At 37.8% G+C, this 23,671-nt stretch overlaps 1 protein-coding gene across 2 annotated transcripts in view; it reads right to left on the reverse strand.

The window, feature by feature from the left end:
* Positions 1–23,671, reverse strand: part of LRCH2 (leucine rich repeats and calponin homology domain containing 2) — a 143,225-nt gene that overhangs the window by 14,878 nt on the left and 104,676 nt on the right. For both annotated transcript variants that reach the window (XM_054724341.1, XM_008156103.3), the window contains exons 12-14: positions 15,511–15,576; positions 11,518–11,566; positions 11,323–11,439 (exon numbers count right to left, since the gene is read on the reverse strand). In XM_054724341.1, coding sequence (XP_054580316.1) covers positions 11,323–11,439; positions 11,518–11,566; positions 15,511–15,576 — 232 coding nt within the window. The remainder of the gene's footprint in view (positions 1–11,322; positions 11,440–11,517; positions 11,567–15,510; positions 15,577–23,671) is intronic.

The raw sequence follows: 23,671 nt of genomic DNA on the forward strand, positions 1-23,671 counted from the left end.
GAAAGCTATGGGTGTCAAAATAAGGGAGCTGCCAAGCTGGAAACTGATGCAGAATTTTACCCCTAAAGGCACTGTTGGAGTGTTTCTAAGAGGTTACTATCAATTGGTATTACAAGTATGTCAATGTGAAGAAAAAGATCATTACTGTGGTTTCTATTGTGGTGGCAGCTAAGTACTTTTCCACTACTCCCTTTCTTTTAAATATATTTTATTGATTTTTTACAGAGAGGAAGGGAAAGAGATAGAGAGCTAGAAACATCGATCAGCTGCCTCCTGCACACCTCCTACTGGGGATGTGCCTGCAACCAAGGTACATGCCCTTGAGCGGAATCGAACCTGGGACCTTTCAGTCTGCAGGAAGACACTATATCCACTGAGCCAAACCAGTTAGGGCACTACTGCCTTTCTTTCAAGGAGCTCAACAGTGAGCATCTACTCAAGTATCACAGAAGAAGGCCCAGTGTGGAGGGCAGTCTGCATTCCTGACCATGGCTTTCTTTGCTAGGCACCCCTGATCTTTGCTAAATGCTTTCATATTCTAATTGAGAATTAACATCCAATAATAGATGATTAATACAAAACATAACAAAGGGACATTTGAGTGAATAAAGCTACTATTTATTAAGTGTATTGGTATACTCTGTGGCAAGTGCTACTCTAAGCACTTTATATTGCATCATTCAATAGTTACAACAATTCTGTAAAGAAAGATACTATTCTAGAAGCCTCTGTTCTTAACCACTATGCTATATGCTCCCATCTTTAAATCCTGAATAATTAGTAGAAATTTACTAGAAATGAAAGGGCTAATGGGATTCCCAAAAAAAAGAAAAGCACAAAGAAATAAAAAAGTTTAGCCTCTGCAGAAAACAAAGTAATGTGACTAATGAGGAAAGTGAATTGTGACAGGAAATAAAACTTAAAGAAGTAGGTAAGTATGGCCCATGAAATTTTTAAGTTGTCCAAACTTTACATTATTAATAATGGGGAGCCAATAAAGAAATTTAAGTCGGGAAACTCGCAAAAGCTGTGAAACTAAAGAAAGGGGGGTCATTAAGAAGTTATTCCATCTAACTATTTTTTTGAAGAAGTTATTGTAATTACCCAGACACACACAAAAATGAGGATTTCAACAAAAGCCAGGGTAACTGAGATGGAGAAGAGGTGATGAACTGGAAAAAAAGATGTTCAATTAACATCCTGGTGACCAATTAGGTGAGGGAATGAGAGAGGGAAAGACAAGAAGGACTGAGGTGTAAAGTTTAGACAATAAAGCAGATACCACTACCATTAACAAAAATAAATAAAGCCCTCCGGCATGGCTCAGTGGTTGAGCGTTGACCTATGAACCAGGAGGTTAAGGTTCATTCCCGGCCAGGGCACATGCCCAGGTTGCAGGCTTGATCCCCAGTGTGGGGCATGCAGGATGCAGTCAATCGATGTTTCCCTCTCATCATTGATGTTTCTATCTCTCTCCCTCTTCCTTCCTCTCTATAATCAATAAAAATACATTAAAAAAAAAAAAGAATAGAAAGGAGCAGACCTGGCTGGTGTGGCTCAGTTAGTTGGGCATAGTCGCATGCACTGAAAGGTTGTGGGTTAGATTCCCCATCAGGGCACATGTCCAGGTTGCAGGCTTGATCCCATAGCGGATATGAAGGAGGTAGCCAGTCGAAGTTTTGGTTTCTCTCTCTCTCCCTCTCCCTCTCCCTCTTCCTCTCCTTCTCCTTCTCCCTTCCTCTCTCTCTAAAAGTCAATAAAAATATATTTTTTTTATTTTTTTAAAAAACAGAATAGAAAGGAGGAGCAAGTTCCATGGTGAAGGGCCAGGAAGGCGAGACATATTGAATGTGAAATACATGTAGGGCACCAAGACAATTAGAAACACAGGTTTAGAGACCAGAAGAAGTTCAGACCCAGATGAATATAAGAGACATCTGGAGTCATAAAAGTTTCAGAGAGTTTTCAGAGTAATAAAAAAAGAATGAGACCTTAAAGAGAAAGCAGAAGAAAACTTAGATAAGAACATAAAAAAGAAAACAGACAAATCAGGGATGAAAAATGTGAGGTACAAATCAAGAAAGGAGTTTCAAAAAGAAAGATGTGGTCATCACTGTCAAACGCTACACTGGATTTTGCCTTTAGTAGGTTTATATGAAGAGGTATGGAAAGAGCTGAAAGGGGAATCTGGGATAAGGGTAAAGATCTGAGCTTATTTATAAGACGGAAGGTAAAGAGGTAAAAAGGACATAGAAAAATGAGTGGATAATTGATAATTGAAAGAAACAGGATGATGCAGTCAATAAATAATGAGACTTGTATTATTGTTACTTAACTACTATTCTAATTAAAAATGCCTGTTATACATGAAAAGTTAGAAAGATGCTACTAAGTTTTTATCACTGTACATATTTAAAGGTCCAAAAACCTAATATAAACATAGCTTTGAAAATATTCTATAAGGCCAACTTTTTATTAATTCTACTCAGTTGTCCTCGGTTAATATTAGTCTGAATAACTAAAGTTTTATTATAGCCAAACTTAAAAACCACAATAAAGGCCTGTTCAGAAACAGAAAGGTCAGTTCATCTTTGAAGCTTACATTAATTTCACAGGAAAGACAGTAAGTGTGCACAAACTCTGACTCAGAATAAAGCAGGTTATTTCACGCCCATTTGGTTTCCTTATTCCATTATAAAAGTAACTATGATCATAAATAAATAAATACATATATATATATATATATATATATATATATCCTATCTAATAAAAGAGTAATATGCAAATTGACCATCACTCCAACACACAAGATGGCTGCCCACATGTGGTCAAAGATGGCTGCCCCCATGTGGACACAAGATGGCCAGCAGGGGAGGGCAGTTGGGAGGGACCAGGCCTGCAAGGAAGGGCAGTTGGGGGCAATCAAGCCTGCAGGGGAGGGCAGTTAGGGGTGACCAGGCCGGCAGAGGAGGGAAGTTGGGGGAGACCAGGCCTGCAGGGGAGGGCAGTTAGGAGTGACCAGGCCTATAGGGGAGGGCAGTTAGGGGCAAACAGGCTGGCAGGGGAGCAGTTAGGCATCAATCAGGCCTGCAGGGGAGTGGTTAGGGGGTGATCAGGCTGGCAAGCAGAAGCAGTTAGGGGTAATCAGGAAGTCAGGCAGGCGAGCAGTTGGGAGCCAGCAGACCTGGATTGTGAGAGGGCCTAAACAGGCAGCTGGACATCCCTCAAGGGGTCCCATATTGGAGAGGGTGCAAGCTGGGCTGAGGGACACACACCCCATGCACGAATTTCATGCACTGGGCCTCTAATGTGTGTGTGTGTGTATGTATGTATGTATGTGTATGTATGTATGAGACCATATATATATACACACCTTGGAGGTTAGTCTTTAAATTAAAATATTGTACTGTATTTATGAAATTAGATGTATTTTATGAGTCACTATAATGTTTTGTCACAATGAGAGTGGGGAAAGACATGTAATGAGAATAGAGCCACAGTTGTCTAATAACTAATTACTCACCTCACTAACTACAGATAAGTTTTCTTACCCTCCCCTTTCCATGTTACACTTGTAGCTCGCACCTGCACTTAGCTATCTTCTCCATCATGTGTGTATATAATCAGCCAACTGGCAAGGGGGATGGGGGGGTCAAAGCAGAATTTCCAGGGTGACTTCGACTGCTCTCCCATACTGCTGGCATTACTGGAATAAACGCTCATATATGATTCAACCCTGTCTCTGCTTAATTGGCTCAAGTAGTGACAGGTAGCCCAGACCCTTAGGTTGTCCGGTTACATATATGTGGCGACTCTGTTGGGACTCCCAGTGGGATTTCTTCCGAGGTGAGTACTGGAGATCCTGCTGGCTGCGGGGACTGGTGGGTTCCTGGGGCTAAAATTGGGACTTTTTTTACTTGCAGTGCTGTCAGGAATTTTCCTGTGGAGTCCACTGTCAGCTCCAGCAATCCTTGTCCTCCCACCTAAGTTGAATCAAGTGTTTTTGTATGACAGGAGGAGGAATCAAGCGTGTTTATATGGCATGAGAAGTATTGCTGCTTCTTGTCTGGGCTTCTTTGTAAGGAAGCATATAGTGCATAAGGCATGCATTTACTGGGTGAGCTTGATCAGGTCCTGGTGGCAAGAGACCTCCAGCGGTCCTTGTCTGGTCTCCGAGCCCTTAGTCTGATCTACTCTGGGAGGAGACATTGCTCTGCTTCGGTGTTTCATTTTATTTTTTAAACGCAGGGCATTCTGAAGTTTCTGTAGCTGGACAAAGAGTATGGTCTGAAGCTCTTGTCTGTGGCTGTGAGTGCCTGTAAATATTGAACATAGAATGTCTCTGTTGGTGGTTGCTTTGTGTCTCTTTGTTGTCTAATTTAATTTAAAGATGGGGCACATTCCACTTGGCTGGGGGCTCTAGTAGCTGAACCCATGGCAGGGATAGCAGGAACTTCCCAGCAGCTGCTAAGTTATTCCATAACTGCTAAGTTATTCTTGATCTCAGGGACACTCCCTGCTCTTCCCTCTCAAGGCATCGGCCGCCTGTAAGAGTTCTTGTCTTTCTGTAATATAACTTTGGTTACAGATGTTATTTTCTTTCTTATCTTTTGGGGATTTGGTTTGCACTTCACTGTTTTATGAACATTGGGAATCCTGTCTCTGCTGTTTGGGCTTTGTGCCACTCAGACCTTGTGAAGGTCATTTGCTATGCAGGTTGGTATGAGACAAGATTCTAAGGCTAGTGTCCCAGTCCCTTCTTTTGAGAATACTCATTTATTTACTTTAGAGGTTGTTTTTGTTTCTGTTTTAAAGGGTGATAAGATCTCTTCTTATATGCAAGATATCATGTTGTTACATCATAAGGATTCTACTCAGGAAAAAAATAAATAAATATATGGGAAATAAATCTTTTAAACCCCCCTCCCACTCACCTTTTATCCAGCCTCCTAAAAGTTTTCAAGGTCATGTTATCCTTGTTACAAAATTTGCCAAGAAAATGTCTTGGGTAATAATTTGCTTTAAAATCACACAGAGTTGTTAAGACATAATGAATAGATATAACTAAAATGAAGGGTTTTAATAAAATGTTACAATATAATTATATTTATCTAAACATAGTTTTCCAAAGTCTTTAGTAACTTAGATAGCTTAAAACTTTAGAGTCTTGCTGAGTTAAATATTAAAAAATTATTAAATATCTAGATATTTTGAAATAACAGGATACTGAAATATTAATTGATCTGAGTTTGCTTACTTTGGGCTTCTTATTGCAGAGAAGCTGGAGAATGGATTTAAATGTATTAATGAATATATCTTACATTTTTATTTGAAATATATCTTAAAATGTGAATGTATTGCTAATTTGAGAAATGTTAATTACTTACTTGTCATGTAAAAATTGTTTCTAAAAGTTAAGAATTCTAAAATAATTGGAAAGAAGTTATATAGTTTTGATAATAGAAGGAATGAGGTATGGAGATGCATTTTAAAGGAAAAAAAGAAAGTAGGTTATTCTAAAACTGGTTATTTCTAAATGGGTACAAAGGTTTGTAAAAATCATAAAAGGGCTGTGAAAAGAAATCTTAAAAGGAAATTATAGGTATACTAAATAATAAATCTAATTAGATAAATACATCTAAAGTAAACTAATACAGTATTGGTTTGGTTCTTTTCCAGTATGTTAAAAGAGAAGGATACCATGTGAATTGCATTGTAATTAAATCTATAACTGTGTCATTTAAAAATATTTTTGTCATTTACAAACAGTCATTGTTTTACTCTGATACATTTACAAAAATGTTACATCTTCTGAAAGATCCATGGAAAGGAATCTGATTTATTTTAAGCTACATATCTTGGAGAATAAACTTTCAGATCAGTCCCTTGAACTGGATGACAATTATTAAAACTCTATAGATTATCTGGATTTATATAAATACTGGCCAGAAAAATCAGGAAAAAAGGAATATGACTATAGGACTGAATGAATTAAAAATAATTATAGTTTTTATAATTTTTGAAAGTATTATTGATTTTTAACCTTCTTATTTTCCAGACATTAGGAAACTTGTTACTTTTCTTAAAGTACTTTAATAAATTATACTTTCATAAGCAATATTGAGGCATTTATATTTTTCTCCATACCTGATTTGAGTATTATTGTTCTCATGGCAATATGTTTGTTTGCATAAACCCAATAAGAATCTGTTTTCTTCATAACAGGACATAAGGCAGTTTCCAAATGTGGTTTTATTAACCAACACTTTGCTGGACTGTCATGTCTGAGAGAGACATCCTAGGACTCTGGATGTCACCAGAAAGCTCTAAGGAATGAAGACTGACTTTGAAGCCGATAAGCCCCTTAGATAAATAGCCTGGTACCTTGCTTGGTCACATGGTTCATGGCAATCTTTCCAGGTAAGGAACAAAGATTACTTTCCTGAGAGACAGCAAGAAGGAACCTCAAGACACTTGTGGGGACCTCAAAAACTTGAGGAATTTACCCAACCTATAAGTGTTGCAGGCAAAGCCTGATGGCAACTGTGTGGCCTGGCTTCTTTGCCCTGAGAGTTAACTTTCTTGTCAGATCCAGCAAAGCAGATTTTAAAAGCCTATATAATCAATTGCCATTCCTGTTGTGTTTATGCAAACAATCAGGCCAAACTGGAACTCAACTTAATACAGTAAATAAATTAGTCTTGATTTGGCTCTTTGATTAAAATGAGGGTAATCTGAGGGAGAAAAATTGTGTTTCAATGGAAACCATAATACCCAATTGTAGGTAATGAACTCCAATGCAGTTAACAGTCTTCAAAGTTTTTTTTAGGTTGTGCCTGTGTATGCCATACAGGCCTCAGCACCAGATGACATCACCAGAGATGTTCTAACTGCAATCTATCAGATTGTCACTGTGATTTCATTCCGGCAGAAGCCTTACATCTGGAAATCTCAACTGATTCATGATTTACTGTATCCATTAACCCTTATGTTTTGTGTTCTTCTGTTTCATAGAATGTATGCTTATGTCCCTGCTTAACTAATTGATTACTCAAACAGTATGGGCCTCACTGTAGAAGCCATTTGCATCACTGTGTTCTAAAAATAAGACTCAATGGTTTGGACTCATAATTAAGTCAATGAAACATGAATGGTCTATCGGCTTCACTTAAAATCGCTTTCCCCTTTTTGACTCCCTTCTTCACTTGTCAGACAGGGAGGACTTCAGGACTCCACCCCCCATCAGCAGGAAGTAGTAAAGAGACCCGATGCCTCTTTTCCCTGAAAGAATTCAGAGCCAAAATCCATAAGGGGAAAATTTAATAGGCCAGGACTGATATAGTTCAACAACAAGACATTTTCCATATAAAACTAATCTCATAGATATGAGATGATAACATTAACGGGGGGGAATGAGAGTGGGGAAGGACATGTAATAAGAATAGAGCCACTGTTGTCTAATAATTATTCACCTCACTAACTATAGATAAAAAGTTCTTACAGACCCTGGGAAAATGGAGGACAAAACAAGGCAGTAAAAAGATAAGATGCTTCAATGGGGCCATTACTCCAAAAAGAAATACATTTTTGAGCACAGACCAAGGACAGGACACGCTTTGATTTGGTTGCTGCACCTGGACCTTGACCCCCTCCAGGAGTTTTTCTCAGGAACACTGAACATTCTCTGGTCCCAGGAAGGGGCTGAGCTGTTTGTAACATCATAAAAGATTCGCCACCTTGTTATCAGACTCTGAGCTCCTGAAGGCCAGACTGCAGACTCTACCCTCCCCTTCCCATGTTACACTTGTAGCTCGCAGCTGCGCGTAGCTATTTTCTCCCTCGTGTGTACATAACCATCTAACTGGCAAGGGGGGAGGGTCAGAGCAGATTTTGTGGGTAACCTACTGCTCTCCCATACTGCTGGCATTATTGGAATAAACGCTCATATATCATTCAACCCTGTCTCTGCTTAATTGGCTCAAGTGGTGACAGACAGCCCGGACCTCTTGGTTGTCTGGTTACAACAATAGTAATGAGATACATTTGAAGGCAAGTATATATGGCATTTCAATAAATCAAATATCCTTAAAAGTAATTAAGTATAGTCTAATGTTCTTTAACTTTTTTGCTTTGAAAGTCAATTGTCAAATACATTCAGAAAATTCATGTGCTATCATTTTTATAAGAAATTAAAGCTACTCATTTACATGAAAAATAATTTATAAATAAGAGGTTAGATTCTCATATTTTATTGTGTATCTTATTAAAACAATATGAATACATTTCTGTAAAAGATTTTAAAATAAAGTAATGTCTTTCTTAGATTAGCTTTACTTTGAGAAATGCAGTGATATTATTTTGGCAACATGGACATTAAATTTTATTTACTAGAGTAGTACATGACAGTGGCCAGGGAGTCTGAAAGAGTTAATGTGACACTCCTACAGTGAGTTACTTATATAATCTGACCAAATTTAACTTCTTGCTCACATAATCTGGCCAATATGTTGAAATATTTTTTCACTTAGTTTCAGGGGCTTCTGTAAAAAACATACTACTCAAAATTACTCTTGGCAACTAGAAGTGATAATTGAGCGACACATATACACACACACACACACTTTTATTAAATATTCTGAATAACAGCACCATAAATAATTTACCATGTAATACAAAGAAATCCCATGGTTCAGTCATTTATATGTGTTAAGCAAAAATTGCACAAAGCTCTCTATGTTTTATAACACAGCAAAGCAAAAGAAACCATGCCTAAGTGATAATTTGATATAAATCTCTAGAGTAGCATATTTTAATATTTAATGAACTATAAATCCAGATTTATTTCAGTAGTTTACCTTATGAATAACCCTTTGAATTATCAGAAGGTAATTAAGAGAACTTTTATTTTTGAAAGAAAGACACTTCATAGAAATCGATACTTTTTATTAGATTATTACAGTTTAATGCTTCAATGATATTTTAATCATGAAAATACTGGACATTCTGAGTAATGGTTTATACTTAACTTAGAGAGTAGTATCTCAACTTTATAATTATTTTTACATTTTAGGAAATAATAGTTCAATTTTGTTCAAGTGTCCTAACACTGACATCTTCTGACTACTGAGCAGAACTACAGATCTCCTCAAAATATTTCCCAGTGACTGAAGCTTATCTTTGTATCTATCCATCATTAAGTATGGAAGAAATTAGCATTTGTTGAATAATGATTATGTAACGGACACTTCAAAGATTATTTCATTTGATCTCTTAGCAACTTATAAAATAGCAATATTATAGGAGGTATGTTTAAGCCATAAAAAATAAAATACTTATCAACAAATGATGCTATTAATCAAATTATTGTTTAAAAGGTCACCTCTTATCTATAGTTAGTGAGGTGAATAAAGTCTATTAAGACTTTATTAAGAAGTTCACCTGTAAAATATTTTTAAAACAATAGAATGCATTGATTTGAAAGTGTTCATTTGCTATTAGGCTATCTACATTAAGTAAACAGGCAGCATAGCATACACTATGGGTTCAAATCATGACTTAGATGCTTATTAGCTAAGTAACCGGAACATCGCCTCTCTGTGTCTTAATTTCCCCATCTGTAAAATAAAACTGATAATTGTCTTATTTAATAGGGTTGTTATGAAGATTACATAAGTCTATATTTTTAAAATACTTAGTTCTGGCATTTAAGTGTTTTGATAAATAGACTTTGTATGCTTTTATTATACCAGTAGATTAAATAAATATAGTAAAATCTCTTTTATTAGTTAGAAATACTAAAATTTGCCCCACATCATCAGTCATTCATTAAGTCTTATCTATTACATTTTATTGAATCCTCTGTTCAAAGCTCCGTAAACTAAAAGAGAGGACTTTAAAATAAATGCCAATATATAAATATAACTACAGATCTATAAAAGGTTGGGATAAATAGATTTCACCATTACTGACCAGGGTTCTGCTTAGAATGTCTTTCCCTCTTCCCTACGTATTATTTCTTCATTATCTCTCATATTGACCAGGTAACATGAAGCTCATTAAAAATATTGAGCAATTATTTGCTGAAGGATGAAATTTATCACAGACTTTCTAAGACATGTAACATTTCTGTTTTGGTCATATGATACTACTTCCAAATATATGTTATAATCCCATATAAAGAAACAAATCAATGTGCATGAAGACTGGTAGCAAACAGAGAAAAACATGAAATATATTCCTATTTATTAGTGAGACAAACTTCAAGTGACCTATAATTTAGCTTAGAACTATGTATTCTGATAAAATTATTATTATTATTTTAAAAATATATTTGTATTGATTCCAGATAGGAAGGGAGAGTCAGAGAAAGATAGAAACATCAATGATGAGCAAATCATTGATCGGCTGGCTGCCTTCTGTACACCCCCTACTAGGGATTGAGTCCACAACCCGGCATGTGCCCTGACTGGGAATTGAACCTTGACCTCCTGGTTTATAGGTCAATGATCAACCACTGAGCCACACCGGCTGGGCAATTATTATTATTATTAAATAAAAATTAGGCTTTGGGAAACAGAAAAGGTAAACAAAGACAACATAATTTGTTATTCATGGTTGAGAAACTTGTCTGAACTGTTCATTTGAGTCAGAAATTTCAATAATGGATTCTAACTTGAACTAAAAATTATAACAATTCCTATGACTGGCATCTGCAAATTAGCAAACCTAAACCAAAAATAGATAATATGACAATATTTACAAATGTCTATCATTAACACTATGCTAACTAAAAATTTGGGATAGTCAAGATGGTCTGAGCTTTTAATTTAGTTAAAGGACCACCTTAAGAAATCTACTAATGTAATAAGAAGAAAAGAAAATGGCAGGGGAAATACTGCTAATCATTTTTTAGAACCACATGAATAGCATGTATTTACATAGAAACAATTAAATGCTAATTGTAAATACATGACGACTATTTATTGAAACAAATCCAATAACTGACCTTCTTGGAGCAATTCTTTTAAAACATTACTACCTATTGCTACAAACAGCAGTGTAGCAAACGTTACATCTTTCTTGTAAAGAATTTGGCAAACCACAATTAAGATTGATCTACTCATTCTTAATTATTTTGAATTACTAAAATATCATGGATATAACTGGATGATGTTATCTGTATCACATACATGTAGGAAATTAAGATAAAATAACACATTTACTATATTGTAACTAGAGTTATATTCTACCTTATTAGCATAAAACAAAACTGATAAAATCAAAACTAATTATAAAGTAAATTTTACAACTTTAATAAAGTACCTTGAAATATTCTTTTCTAATCTGTTTGCTCCGCCTCCTTTCTTCACTCTGCCAGATTATAGGTTGAGATTCTGGCCACTGTTGTTCATCTGTTTGATCCTTCTGATTTTCTAAGGGCTGCAATAAGATAATTGTTTTTAACTAAATAAATGAGAAAAAAATAATAGATATTATAATAATTTAATTTCCTCTTACCTGCCATGTGAGTGGTGATAATGGTGAATTAACTTCATCTGCTGAGACACTAAAAAATTAAAGATGCCTTAATATGTTAAGATATTTAGAATTACCCTTAGGTATACATTATGAATATGATATTATACACAGGATCTTAGTCAAAAGGCTGAGAAGTAATGAACATGATTTTATAAAATTGTCTTTTTCTTTTCTACCAGAAATCTGAAGAATTTACTCATGCCAATGTTTTGAACTAATAATATAAAACTTAAAGTTGACAAAAACACATTTACTTCCCCAATCAATTATAAACCTTAAAAAAAACCATCAAAATGGTCCTATTTAATGTCACCCTAAGCACAGGACAACTCTAAGGACTTTTCAGAGGCCAAAAGAAATATAACATCTAGAGACATAAAAAGAACATATAATATTTATTATATCAAAATTATTACCCAAAACTACAAAAAGAAAACCAAGTAATTTTTTTTGCTTATTGAATTACTGATTATGAGCCTATAACATTTCATTCTGATACTTAGGGCAATGGTAGACATTCTTTTTATCTAGTTTATTTGTGGAGTAAGGTAAACTTTATGCAATTGCTAGATAGCAGATTTGAACAAGGAGTTCCTTTAGAAAAAAATACACAAACAAATGCCTACTAGTATTATTCAACACTGTTATGAAACTTCTGTACAGTACAGTAAGAAAAGAACATTTAAAAATTAGAAACAAATTTCCAAAATTTATAGAAAATGTATTGCCTAATGGGGAAAAAACAAAAACAAAAAAGTCTATTATTAACAGAAGTTATAGAAAAATATATAAAAGTTAAGAGCTTTCCTATATGTTAATTATAACAAGTTATAATATATATTAGAAAACACCTCATTTGTAAAAGAAAGGAAAAGTAGAAGATACCTAGGGAAAAAACTTAACTAGACAAGCACAAGGCCCACATGGAAAAACTACAATTGTCTAGTAAGGAACTTGAGTGACTGGAAAGTTCTTGGACAGAAAGATTAAATATTATAGATATAACCTTTCCTTCAAACTGATAACTGAAATGAACTATAATAATAATTTTTAAAAATGCAAGAAGTATTTTTGGGCTTGTTTTGGAAATTTGATAAAAGAGTTACACAGTTAATTTGGAAGAATGGATGACCAAGAAAAGTTATATAATAAAGGGACTTATCTACTAGGAAATTACATATATTCTATTAATTTACAGAAATAGATTAGTACTAGTTTTAACATCTATAGATTTTTCAGTGGAACAGGCATAGAGGACCACAACTAGAACAACTTATGATAAAAATGAAATTTAAAAGCATTGTGGAAATGATAGATTATGTAACAAATAGTGATAAGACAACTGGTTAACCAATGACAAAATACAGAAAGAAAAAAGAAAAGGGGGAAGGAGAAAAAGGAGTGAGAAAAAGAAGAGAAGAAGGGAGGGAGAAAGGAAAACACTAGATTTCTAATATCCTATCAAATACCAAAATCAATGGACTGAAAGATTTATATATAACTAAAGATAAAATCACATAAATATCTGAAAAATTTTTAAATGTTGGAATGGAGAAGGCATATGGGAAAAACAATTAAAACTAAATACTGACAAATTAACAAAAAATGTAAAAATTAGATTTTGCATTTATTTGGCCAGCATAGAATCAACAGTGAACAGATTTATACTCTGACTGAAAACAGTAAAAGAACAGACAAAATATATAAAATTATACTTTGCAAGATATTAAATATTAGGCCAAGAAAGACATCTATCTCTTAGACATTGGTAACAAACAAGAAAATCCTCACAATTAACTCAGACTGTCGCAGGAAAGAGAATTTCTAGGCCACAGGCCAAAGTGGGAGAACCAAGGTGGGGCCCATGGGGCTCCCTGAATTGAGGAAGCAAAGCTAGGAGCCAGGGAGAAAAAGGTGGATGGAGATAACTGGACAAAGTAACAAAGACAAGAACAATACACAGAGAAAAAACTTAAGAGCTCTACAGAGGCATCTAAACTTGGGTACGAAAAATCATCTAACCCTTGAACTGAATTCTGAAAGCCTAAGTAAAAAAGGGAAGAAGAAAGGGCAATCCCAGCAGAGAGACCAGGATACAAAACAGATGTGAAACTGTGCCAGAATAAAGAAAAGAGTATTGCCTGGCCGGTGTGGCTCCATGGTTGAACATCAACCTATGAACCAGTAGGTCACGGTTAGATTCCAGGTCAGGGAACATGCTTGGGTTGCAGGCTCGATCCCCAGTAGGGGGCATGAAGGAGGCTGCCAATCAATAATCAATTGATGTTTCTATCTCTCTCTTCCTCTCCTTTCCTCTCTGAAACCAATAAAAATATATTTTAAAAATAAAAATAAGAGTATTATTGTTACTAACTGCAGAGGTGCCAGTGGAAGAGTTCATGAGATGAGGCTCTGAAGGTAGGCAGAAACTCCAATCTGGGTTAAGCCAAATACTTTAAGCTTTATCCTAAAAGTTAGAAAGAACCATTAGAAAATAATAAATGGGAGTCGTATAATCAGATTTGTGTCTAAGAACCATCACTCTTACATCAGTGCAGAATATAGATTTAAAGGTGGGCAAAACTGAAGGTAGGAGGTATGTTGGGGGCTGTTGCAGTAATCCAGGTGGGAAAAGATAGGGCCTGAACCAACACAATTGCAATGGAGAGGTTGAAATAGACGCTGGTAATGTTAAGAAGCTATAATTTTCTGTGACTGGACAGGGAGGGGTGCATAAGAGAGATGAATATCTGATGATTCCAAAGTTGCTGACTTGAGTGACTATATAGTGGTACATTCACTCAGGCACAATATATAGGAGAAAAATAGGTATGGGGAAAAATAAGTAAAATTTGGACTGTGAGGTAGCTAAGAAAAGACATCAGTGGGATGAGTAGATCTGAAGGAAACAAAGTATTCTTTTCTTCTTTAAAAAATATATTTGTATTGATTTCAGAGAGGAAGGAAGGGGGGAGAGAGATAGAAACATCAATGAGAGAGAATCATTAATTGGCTGCCTCCTGCACGCCCCCTAGTGGGGTTGAGCCTGAAACCTGAGCATGTGCCCTTAACCAGGAATAGAGCCTGAGACCCTTCAGTCCTTAGGCCAATACTCTATCCAGTGAGCCAAACTGGCTAGGGCCAAAGTATTCTTATTACCATGTTAACAAGAGTGTGATTAAAACCACACTAGGGATTCTTGAGCCGGAAAACTGGGTTTGAAACCTCACTGTACCACTTATTAGCTGTGTGACCTTGAACAAGTTATGATAATTTCTGAGTCTCAGTCTTATAAAATGGGGAGGACAACAGTAACAAAGTCATAGAGTTATTGATGAGGATTGAGTGAGATAATACATTTGAAGCACTCAGAAGAGTTATGCATATAACAAGCATTCAATAAATGTTAATTCTCTCAATGTATACATCTATACCCACTCACAGCCTTGGTCCTTTCCACTCAAATAGGAATGACTCTGGAGTTGAGTCTAATGTAAATTTTCAAACCACCAAAAAGAATAAATAGAAACTTTGAAGGTGTTTAGTTCTCTGGAATTAATATATGTGGACTTAGAATATGTATTCATATAGAAGAAATCAGTTAAACCCAATTGCAAAGAAAAAAAGTAAATAATAACATAGAGAATAAACACAATCAATGATGAAGAAACACATTATTCCTGGCAGTAATAGTAATAAACTAAATGTTTGCTGAATTAATAAATGAATAAATGATTCTATCATCAAGACAAAATGCATGTATGAGCACAAAAGGAGATCAAATCAGCATTTTTTCAATTTGCTTATACCAAAAGTAAGTTTAATTCATGCTGTAACACTTTTCCTCTTTAAACTATCTAGTTATATTAAATCAATATCATTTATTTAATTAAAATCCACATATAGGAACATCACTGTCAGAGCATCAAGTCTCATAAAATATTAAATATAAGGACTAAAAAAATTTTATACCTCTTTTCGCATTCCACATTTTCTTTTGGCTTGTTTCTTGTAACATAAGTTGAATGATTAAGAATCCTAGAATTAAAATTAACACATTAGTTCAGCTGGTGTGGCTCAGTGGTTGAGCGTCAACCTATGAACCAGGAGGTCACAGTTTGACTCCCGGCCCGGGCACATGTCTGGGTTGCGGGCTTGATCCCCAGTGTGGGACATGCAGGAGGTAGCCAATCAATTATTTTCTCTCATCATTGATGTTTCTGTCTCTCTCTGTCCCCTCCTCTCCAAAATCAATAAAAATATATTTTAAAAAGTTAACACATTAATTCCAAAACATATTAAAGAGAATAGTATATCATACCCAACAATAGACAAACATGTAAATTGACTGTACCTCTGCTATGCCCACAGCCAATCAGAGTGAGTATGCAAATTAACCCAACAAAGATGGCGGTTAATTTGCATACGCAGGTGCCCAGCAGCCTGGGTCCCGGGAACTTTCTCGGCACCCAGATCACTCCAAGGTAGGCCCTGTGTGGGTCCTGAGCAACCTGGGAAGGGCCTGAGTCAGTGGGCTCCTGAGCAGGGGTGCAGCCTGTGATCAGAGGTAGCTGGGGGGTACCTGCCCAGGCCCCGAGGCTTTAGGCTTTGGCAGGGGTGGAGCCAGCGATCGGAGGGAGTTGGGGGGCCCCTGCCCAGGCCCTGAGGCTTTAGGCCTTGGCTGGGGCGGAGCCGGTGATCAGAGGTGATTGGATTGGTGTGAATTACAGAGGAAACACCTTTTCTGACCGCTCATTGGATAAGCTCCCTGTATGCCACTAGTAATATTCTTAGTAGCTTGGGTATAAGAATCAAAAAAGGCGATCTAGGTTTTTTCCACCACACTCCTGGAGAAATAACAAAGGTTTGCTGTTAGAGGGCTAAGAAATGTCATATCCTGCCCTAGCCAGTTTGGCTCAGTGGATAATGCCTAGGCCTGCCGACTGCAGGGTCCAGGTTGGATTTTGATCAAGGGCATGTACCTAGGTTGCAGGCTCCTCCCTGGCTGGGGCCCAGGTCAGGGCTCATGCAGGAGGCAACCAATCAAAGTGTCCCTCTCACACTGATGTTTTTCTCTGTCTCTCCCTCTCTCTTCTATACTCTCTAAAAATCAATGGAAACATATCCTCAGGTGAGGAGTAAAAAAAAAAAAAAAAGAAAGAAATGTCATATCTTATGAAAGACACATCTTGAAAATGCCTAAAGAAAGTTTTCATTTTTTCATGGTGAAGGAACTGGAGCCCGTGTTGATGAAAACACATTGGTGGCTGCGGTGACTGGCAATGGCTGCAGCAACGGGGTGATGGGGCTGGTGCCTTTCCCTGATCAGCCCACTCATCTCCCACAAAGGGAGGCCAGACTGTGGCGTAGGCCCACTCCCAGGGAGCGGGCCTAAGCTGTCAGTAGGACATTCCCTGAGGGCTCCCAGTATGTGAGAGGGGGCAGGCTAGGCTGAGGGACACCACCCCTAGTGCACGAATTTCATGCACCGGGCCCCCAGTACATAATATGAAAGATCTCCATAATAAACTGCATCTGTTCCATGAAATTTTTTTGCTAGGAAATATTATTTAGATCAGATGCCCAATAAGTACACTGACTATTATGAAGGAATGAAGCTCACCAACTCTTCCATGCATCTTCTTTTATAAACCCATTTTCAAGGCTTGGATATCTTCTAGGTATGCTACTAGTGCCCTGTGCATATCTAACTTTTGGCTAAGACAGACAATAAAGAGTGCAGATTGTTTAGGTACCATTAAGACTTAATTAGTTTTCCCAGCACAGTAAATTATAGGGTTATGTTGATGTAATACATCATCATTTTGCCAAAAGCCAAAAAAACCTTAATTCTAAATACAAAACCAGTACTACAGTTAAATTATCTGGGGGGAAGAAACCCACAAGTTAATCACATTTTTAACAACCAGATGAAACAGTATTCAAAGAAAACCAAAAAAGAAGAAAAATAAAGAATGATAAACTATTGTAGGAGAGAACTATTTGTCCATAATTTTATATAATTCTAAGTATTAATTTCAAAGTCAAAAACAATGAATTATTATCTTTCTTTAATATAAATAATCTAAGAGTTCTTAATATTTACTTATTATAGATATAAATGTAGCTAAATTTTCTATTTTAAAGTTTAGTTTTATAAGGAATAAAATCTGCCTTTTATTCAAAACTAGAGGCCCGGTGCATGCGTACACCAGTGGGGTCCCTTGGCGTGGCCTGTGGGGATCGGGCCGAAACCGGCAGTCCAACATCCCCCAAGGGGTTCCTGATTGCGAGAAGGCACAGGCCAGGCCAAAGGACCCCACTGGTGCACAAATCTGTGCCCTGGGCCTCTAGTACACATGTAAAATCTGTGGTTAATCTCTTCCCACCCTCCCCGCTCCCTCCTTCCCTCTGAGATTCATCAGTCTGTTCCATGTTTCCATGCCTGTGCATTGAGCATCTGCCCCCTGGTGGTCAGTGTGCGTCATACCTACCAGTTGAAACGTCGAATGGTTACTTAGGCTTTTATATATACTAGAGGCCCGGTGCACGACATTCATGCACTGCCCAGCCTGCACTCTTTCGAAGTCTGGGACCCCCGGGGGATGTCCTCGGGGAGCACTACTCAGCTAGAAGCCAGGCTCGCTGGTCCTTAGCATTGCAGCAGAGGTGGGAGAGGCTCCCGCCACCACCACTGCACTCGCCAGCCGTGAGCCTGGCTTCTGGCTGAGCGGTACTCCCCCTGTGGGAGTGCACTGACCACCAGGGGGCAGGTCCTGACTTGAGTGTCTGCCCCCTGGTGGTCAGTGTGTGTCATAGTCACTGGTCATTCCACCTTTCGGTCGATTTGCATATTAGGGTTTTATTATATAGGATAGATAAAATCTTCAGACATCAACTATAAAAACACTATAGATAGAAAAGAATTTCAAATCAAACCTACATATTGACTACTAAAATACATAATGAAATAAATATAAATTGGTAATTACAGAAAGATGGTTAACATAAAGAATCCAATTTCCATTACTCCAGATTCCTCACTAGCCTTGAATCTAGTAGAGTTTCACTGGGAAGAGTCACGGTGAGGTGCAAAGAATATGCACCATAGGCAAAGCAGTGTAGCTTGGTACCAAACAATTTTGAGATTTAATGATACATTTATTCTTCTTTGTATGGGCATACATTAAAATTATGCTGAATCCCCAAATGCAAAAGGATTGAGGTAATAAAATATCTAAGATTATTAGGAAAAAATACGTTTAAATAGTGACTTAAAAAGGAGATGTAGCAGTGTGTATGTACTATGTGGGGTGGGTAGGAATGTCAGAATTATTCCAGGGAGTGGGTCAAACTACAATGCCCTTCACAACAGTAAATTCTGAATTCTCCCCGTCACCACACTCACTAGCATTTTGATAATTGATGTGTATGAGTTATATTGGAGCAGAAAGGAAAAAAAGTTGAAATCCACTTACCTATCCTTAAGTACATAAAACATATTTTATGTACTTAAGAATTCTCCTAAGTAAAATTTTGCTATGTACATTAATTTTTAATCTTTTACTCTGTGATACTCAAAGTAAAAATAAGCACCTGTTTTATTTATTCTGGATTAATACATTTCCCTAATCCAGTTACCGATACTGTATTTTAAGTACAAGAGTATACAATTCAGTTGCATCAACCTGGTCCTTTAATATGTAAGGCTTCCACAAACTCCAGATACCTTGACGCACACGTCCTGCTTTTCTGGCCCTCTGGAAGTTTTCACTGAATGATGCTCTATAACATAAAGGCTTCCATCTGTATTTACATTTCATATACATCAACCAAACCAAAAGATGGGAGAAGAAAGATGTTTTGGGAGAGGACAGGGAAGTCATTAGTAAAGCGAGCAGAAAGAAAGAATGGATAGATTTCAAGGGTTGAGAGAACTACCTGATTAGTTATAATGAACTAGAGGTTAACATGATGCTCCTCAAACTGAAATGTTCATATGATCAGAAAAAAATCATATGAAACAGGTAATGTACATAATTTCTATAATTCTAAGACAAAATAATAAACTTCTCAAAATCTGATTTTGCTTTCCATGATTGTTAATTATACTTTGATATAATTTTTCATAATTACTTTTTTATTTATTCACATTACATAATATTCAGAAGCACATCTTTTCACAATAGGTAAAAATTCTCAGGAAACACTTAAAAGCAAATAAAATAATTATTAAAAAGAAAGACACAATAGAAACTACTATAGAACAGAGTAAGTTAGCAGGAATGAACATGAAATGGGAATCAGTCAACTCAAGCCATTCATTGCAAAAGTCTGCATATATTGTAACCCTTTCTTTAAGGATGATAACCAAACAAATTTTAAGAAGCCAGCTAAACATCTGCTTATAAATCCATATAATAAAAAAATCAGTATAAGGAAAAGAGCAATAGCCTCGCCTCTAATACTAACATACAAAAGTAGAGTTGGTGAATATGTGAAGAATTGGCTAAATAATTTACAGAGTAATAATATTAAGACAATTTTAAGACAATAGTTATTTTTAATTTCTGAAATTATAGTGAAGGTAAAACTATGACTTGCAGAATTGCTATTTTAATATAGACAAGATCACTGATTCAGGGGAATTTCAATTCACTCAAATACAAGTAGAAATAATCCAATATTTTGACAAGAAAGATAAAGATTAGCTTTTGAAAATTCAACAATATCCGAAACCGGTTTGGCTCAGTGGATAGAGCGTCGGTCTGCGGACTGGAAGGTCCCAGGTTAGATTCCGGTCAAGGCATGTACATTGGTTGCGGGCACATCCCCCGGTGGGGGGTGTGCAGGAGGCAGCTGGTCGATGTCTCTCTCTCATCGATGTTTCTAGCTCTCTATCCCTCTCCCTTCCTCTCTGTGAAAAATCAATAAAATATATTTTTTAAAAAAAGAAAATTCAACAATAAACTGTCAGTACAAAGTAGCTTAATCTATGCATCTTAGACAAAGAGGGGGAAGTCTTCTAAATAACTAGGCTTCAGACTTTGAACATTTATGAGTTATCTACTTGATATTTTATTTGCTGATCTCTTTTCTCACTCCTTTTGATTAATAATTCTGCACAATATCTTTTTGTTACTTTCGTAGGATAGTTAAATCCACCAAGTACTAGTATAAACTTTCTTAATCAAAGATATTGATAAAAATAGTATGAACTAATAAACAAGTGGCAAGCTGCTTTAAGAAAATAATCACTGAACTAACATAAGAAGTTTTTTACTTGCTTCTATTTGGAGGACATACATGGCTTCTTTGAGCTAAGAGCTAACACTGCATTTACCTTCCACTAGTAGCTAGGTAAAGAACAGTTCAGTAGTGGCCTGGCCCGTGTGGTTCAGTTGGCTGGGCGTTGTACTGAAAAGCTGCTGGTTTGATTACTAGTCAGGGCATATGCCCAGGTTGCAGGCTTGGTCCCCAGTAGAGGGTATGCAAGAGGCAGCCAATACTGTAGATGTTTCTCTCTCTCCCTGTCCCTTTTTCTCTCTCTAAAAATCAATTAAAAATTTAAAAAACAAAAAAATAAAAAAAATAACAGTGAAGTAGTATACAGTCAAAGAAGGAATTCTAGGTGGTACTTTGTGATATGCAAGGGTAATCTTACCCCAGATAAATTCCTTTAAATCAAGACAAACAACAAACAAACAAAAATATTCTAAGGAATGTGTGAAAACCTAAAAATAAATGTTTCTACTGCTGGTTACAATGTTATTAGCATTTTAGATTCATTAATAAAGTTGGAATCTAAAACACAACACAGTGTGAAAAGGAAAAATCTACAAATTACATCAAATCCTCTAAGGCAGTGGTTCTCAACCTTTCTAATGCCCCGACCCTTTAATACAGTTCCTCATGTTGTGGTGACCCCCAACCATAAAATTATTTTCGTTGCTACTTAATAACTGTAATTTTGCTACTGTTATGAATCGTAATGTAAGTATTTGTGTTTTCCGATGGTCTTAGGCGACCCTGCTAGCGGTTCTCAGGGTCCCACAGGTTGAGAACTGGTGCTGTAGAGCCTAAGACCATCGGAAAACACAGATATTTACATTACGAGTCATTAACAGTAGCAAAATTACAGTTATGAAGTAGCAACGAAAATAATTTTATGGTTGGGGGTCACCACAACATGAGGAACTGTATTAAAGGGTCACGGCATTAGAAAGGTTGAGAACCACTGCTCTAAGGAATACATCCTTTTGCAAGATTAATTTTGATTTTTTGAACTCACTCAAATTCAAGCATTGTAACACTATAAATAAAAATTTATAATTATCTACATTTAGGACAGGTGAGCAATAGAAATGTATTTTAGAAGGGAAGAAATCATTTAATGGCAAAAATACTAAATTTGGCATAAAAATATTCTGAGATCAGTTAAAGTTCAGCAATGAATAGAACTGGCTAGGGATATAATTTAAATTGTCTATAGATTATAAACTTTTAAAAAATATTAATGATGATAGCATTCTTTTTATTTTTATTGATTTCAGAGAGGATGGGAGAGGGAGAGTGAGATAGAAACATCAATGAGAGAGAATCATCTATTGGCTGCCTCCTGAACCCCTCCTACTGGGGATCATGCCTGCAACCAAGGCATGTGCCCTGACTGGGAATCAAACTGTGACCTCCAGGTTCATAGGTCAATGCTCAACCACTGAGCATCACTGGTCAGATGGTAGGGGCTGTTTTGAACTAATTACCAAACTATCACAAAAACAAGACCTATGAAACATTATTTATGTTGTATCTAGGCTACAAAAATTAATTTAAGTCACAGGGATACATGAAAAACTAATCTACACTAATAAAATAGAAATATGCAAATTACCATCACTCCACTACACCCAACAGCCAATCAGAGTGAGTATGCAAATGAAACTGAAAAGCTGGCGGCAGCCCCGCCCCCCAGCCGCTCTGGGCCTGTGGGAGTCGAAGAAGTCAGGCGCCAGCGCCAGAGGCTCGCTGCAGCCAGAGAGACCAAGAAGCCCCCTGCCCCGTGATCCCAGGCCACAGCCAGCCTGAGAAGCCTCACATCCGCCTGCCCCACATCCTAGGGGAGACTGAGAAACTGGGCCCTAGCACCTGAGGCTGGGTGCAGCCAGGAGATGAAGTAGCTGCCTGCCCCTTGATCCCAGGCTATAGCCAGCTGGAGAAGCCGCCTGCTCCATGTCCGCCCTCCCCATGTCCGTCAGCCCCACGTCCTGGGGGAGATGGAGAAACTGGGCCCCAGTACCTGAGGCTGGCTGCAGCCCAGGAGATGAAGAAGCTGCCTGCCCTGTGAACCCAAGCCGCAGCCAGCAGCAGAAACCTCACGTCCGGTTGCCCCATGTCCTGGGGGAGACTGAGAAACCAGGCCCCAGCCCCTGAGGCTGGGTGCGGCCCAGGAGACGAAGAAGCCGCCTGCCCTGTGATCCCAGACTGCAGCCAGCTGGAGAAGCCACCCACCCCACGTCCTGGGGAGACAAGAAACCAGGTGCAAGTGCCTGAGGCTGGCTGCAGCCCAGGAGATGAAGAAGCCACTTGCCCTGTGATCCCAGGCCACAGCCAGCCAGAGAAGTCGCCCCCACTGCATCAGAGGGAAGATGGAGATCCAGGCACCAGCACCTGCGGCTGGCTACAGCCTGGTAGACAGAGAAGCTGCCCACCCCGCAGTCCCAGGCACCAGTACCTGCGGCTGGCTGTGGCCTGGGAGACGGAGAAGCCGCCCACCCCGTGGTCCTGGGCACCAGCACTTGCGGCTGCAGCCCTGGCAAAGCCACCTGACTGCCAACCCCTGAGGCTGCAGCCAGCCTGGGCGCCTATGGCTGACCAGAGGGAGGGAAGTCCGGATCCCAGGTGCCTGTGGTCGGCTGGAGGAGGGAATCCTGGGTCTCGGGTGCGGGGTTGTTAGGGGCAATCAAGCCAGCAGGGGAGCAGTTAGAGACGATCAGGCTGACAGGCAGAAGCAGTTAGGGGCAATCAGGCAGGCAGGAGAGCGGTTAGGAGCCAGCAGTTCTGGATTGTGAGAGGGATGTCCGACTGCCAGTTATCTCACAAAGGGTCCCAGATTGGAGAGGGTGCAGGCTGGGCT

Source organism: Eptesicus fuscus, chromosome 1, assembly GCF_027574615.1.
Source record: "Eptesicus fuscus isolate TK198812 chromosome 1, DD_ASM_mEF_20220401, whole genome shotgun sequence".
Taxonomy (NCBI): Eukaryota; Metazoa; Chordata; class Mammalia; order Chiroptera; family Vespertilionidae; genus Eptesicus; species Eptesicus fuscus.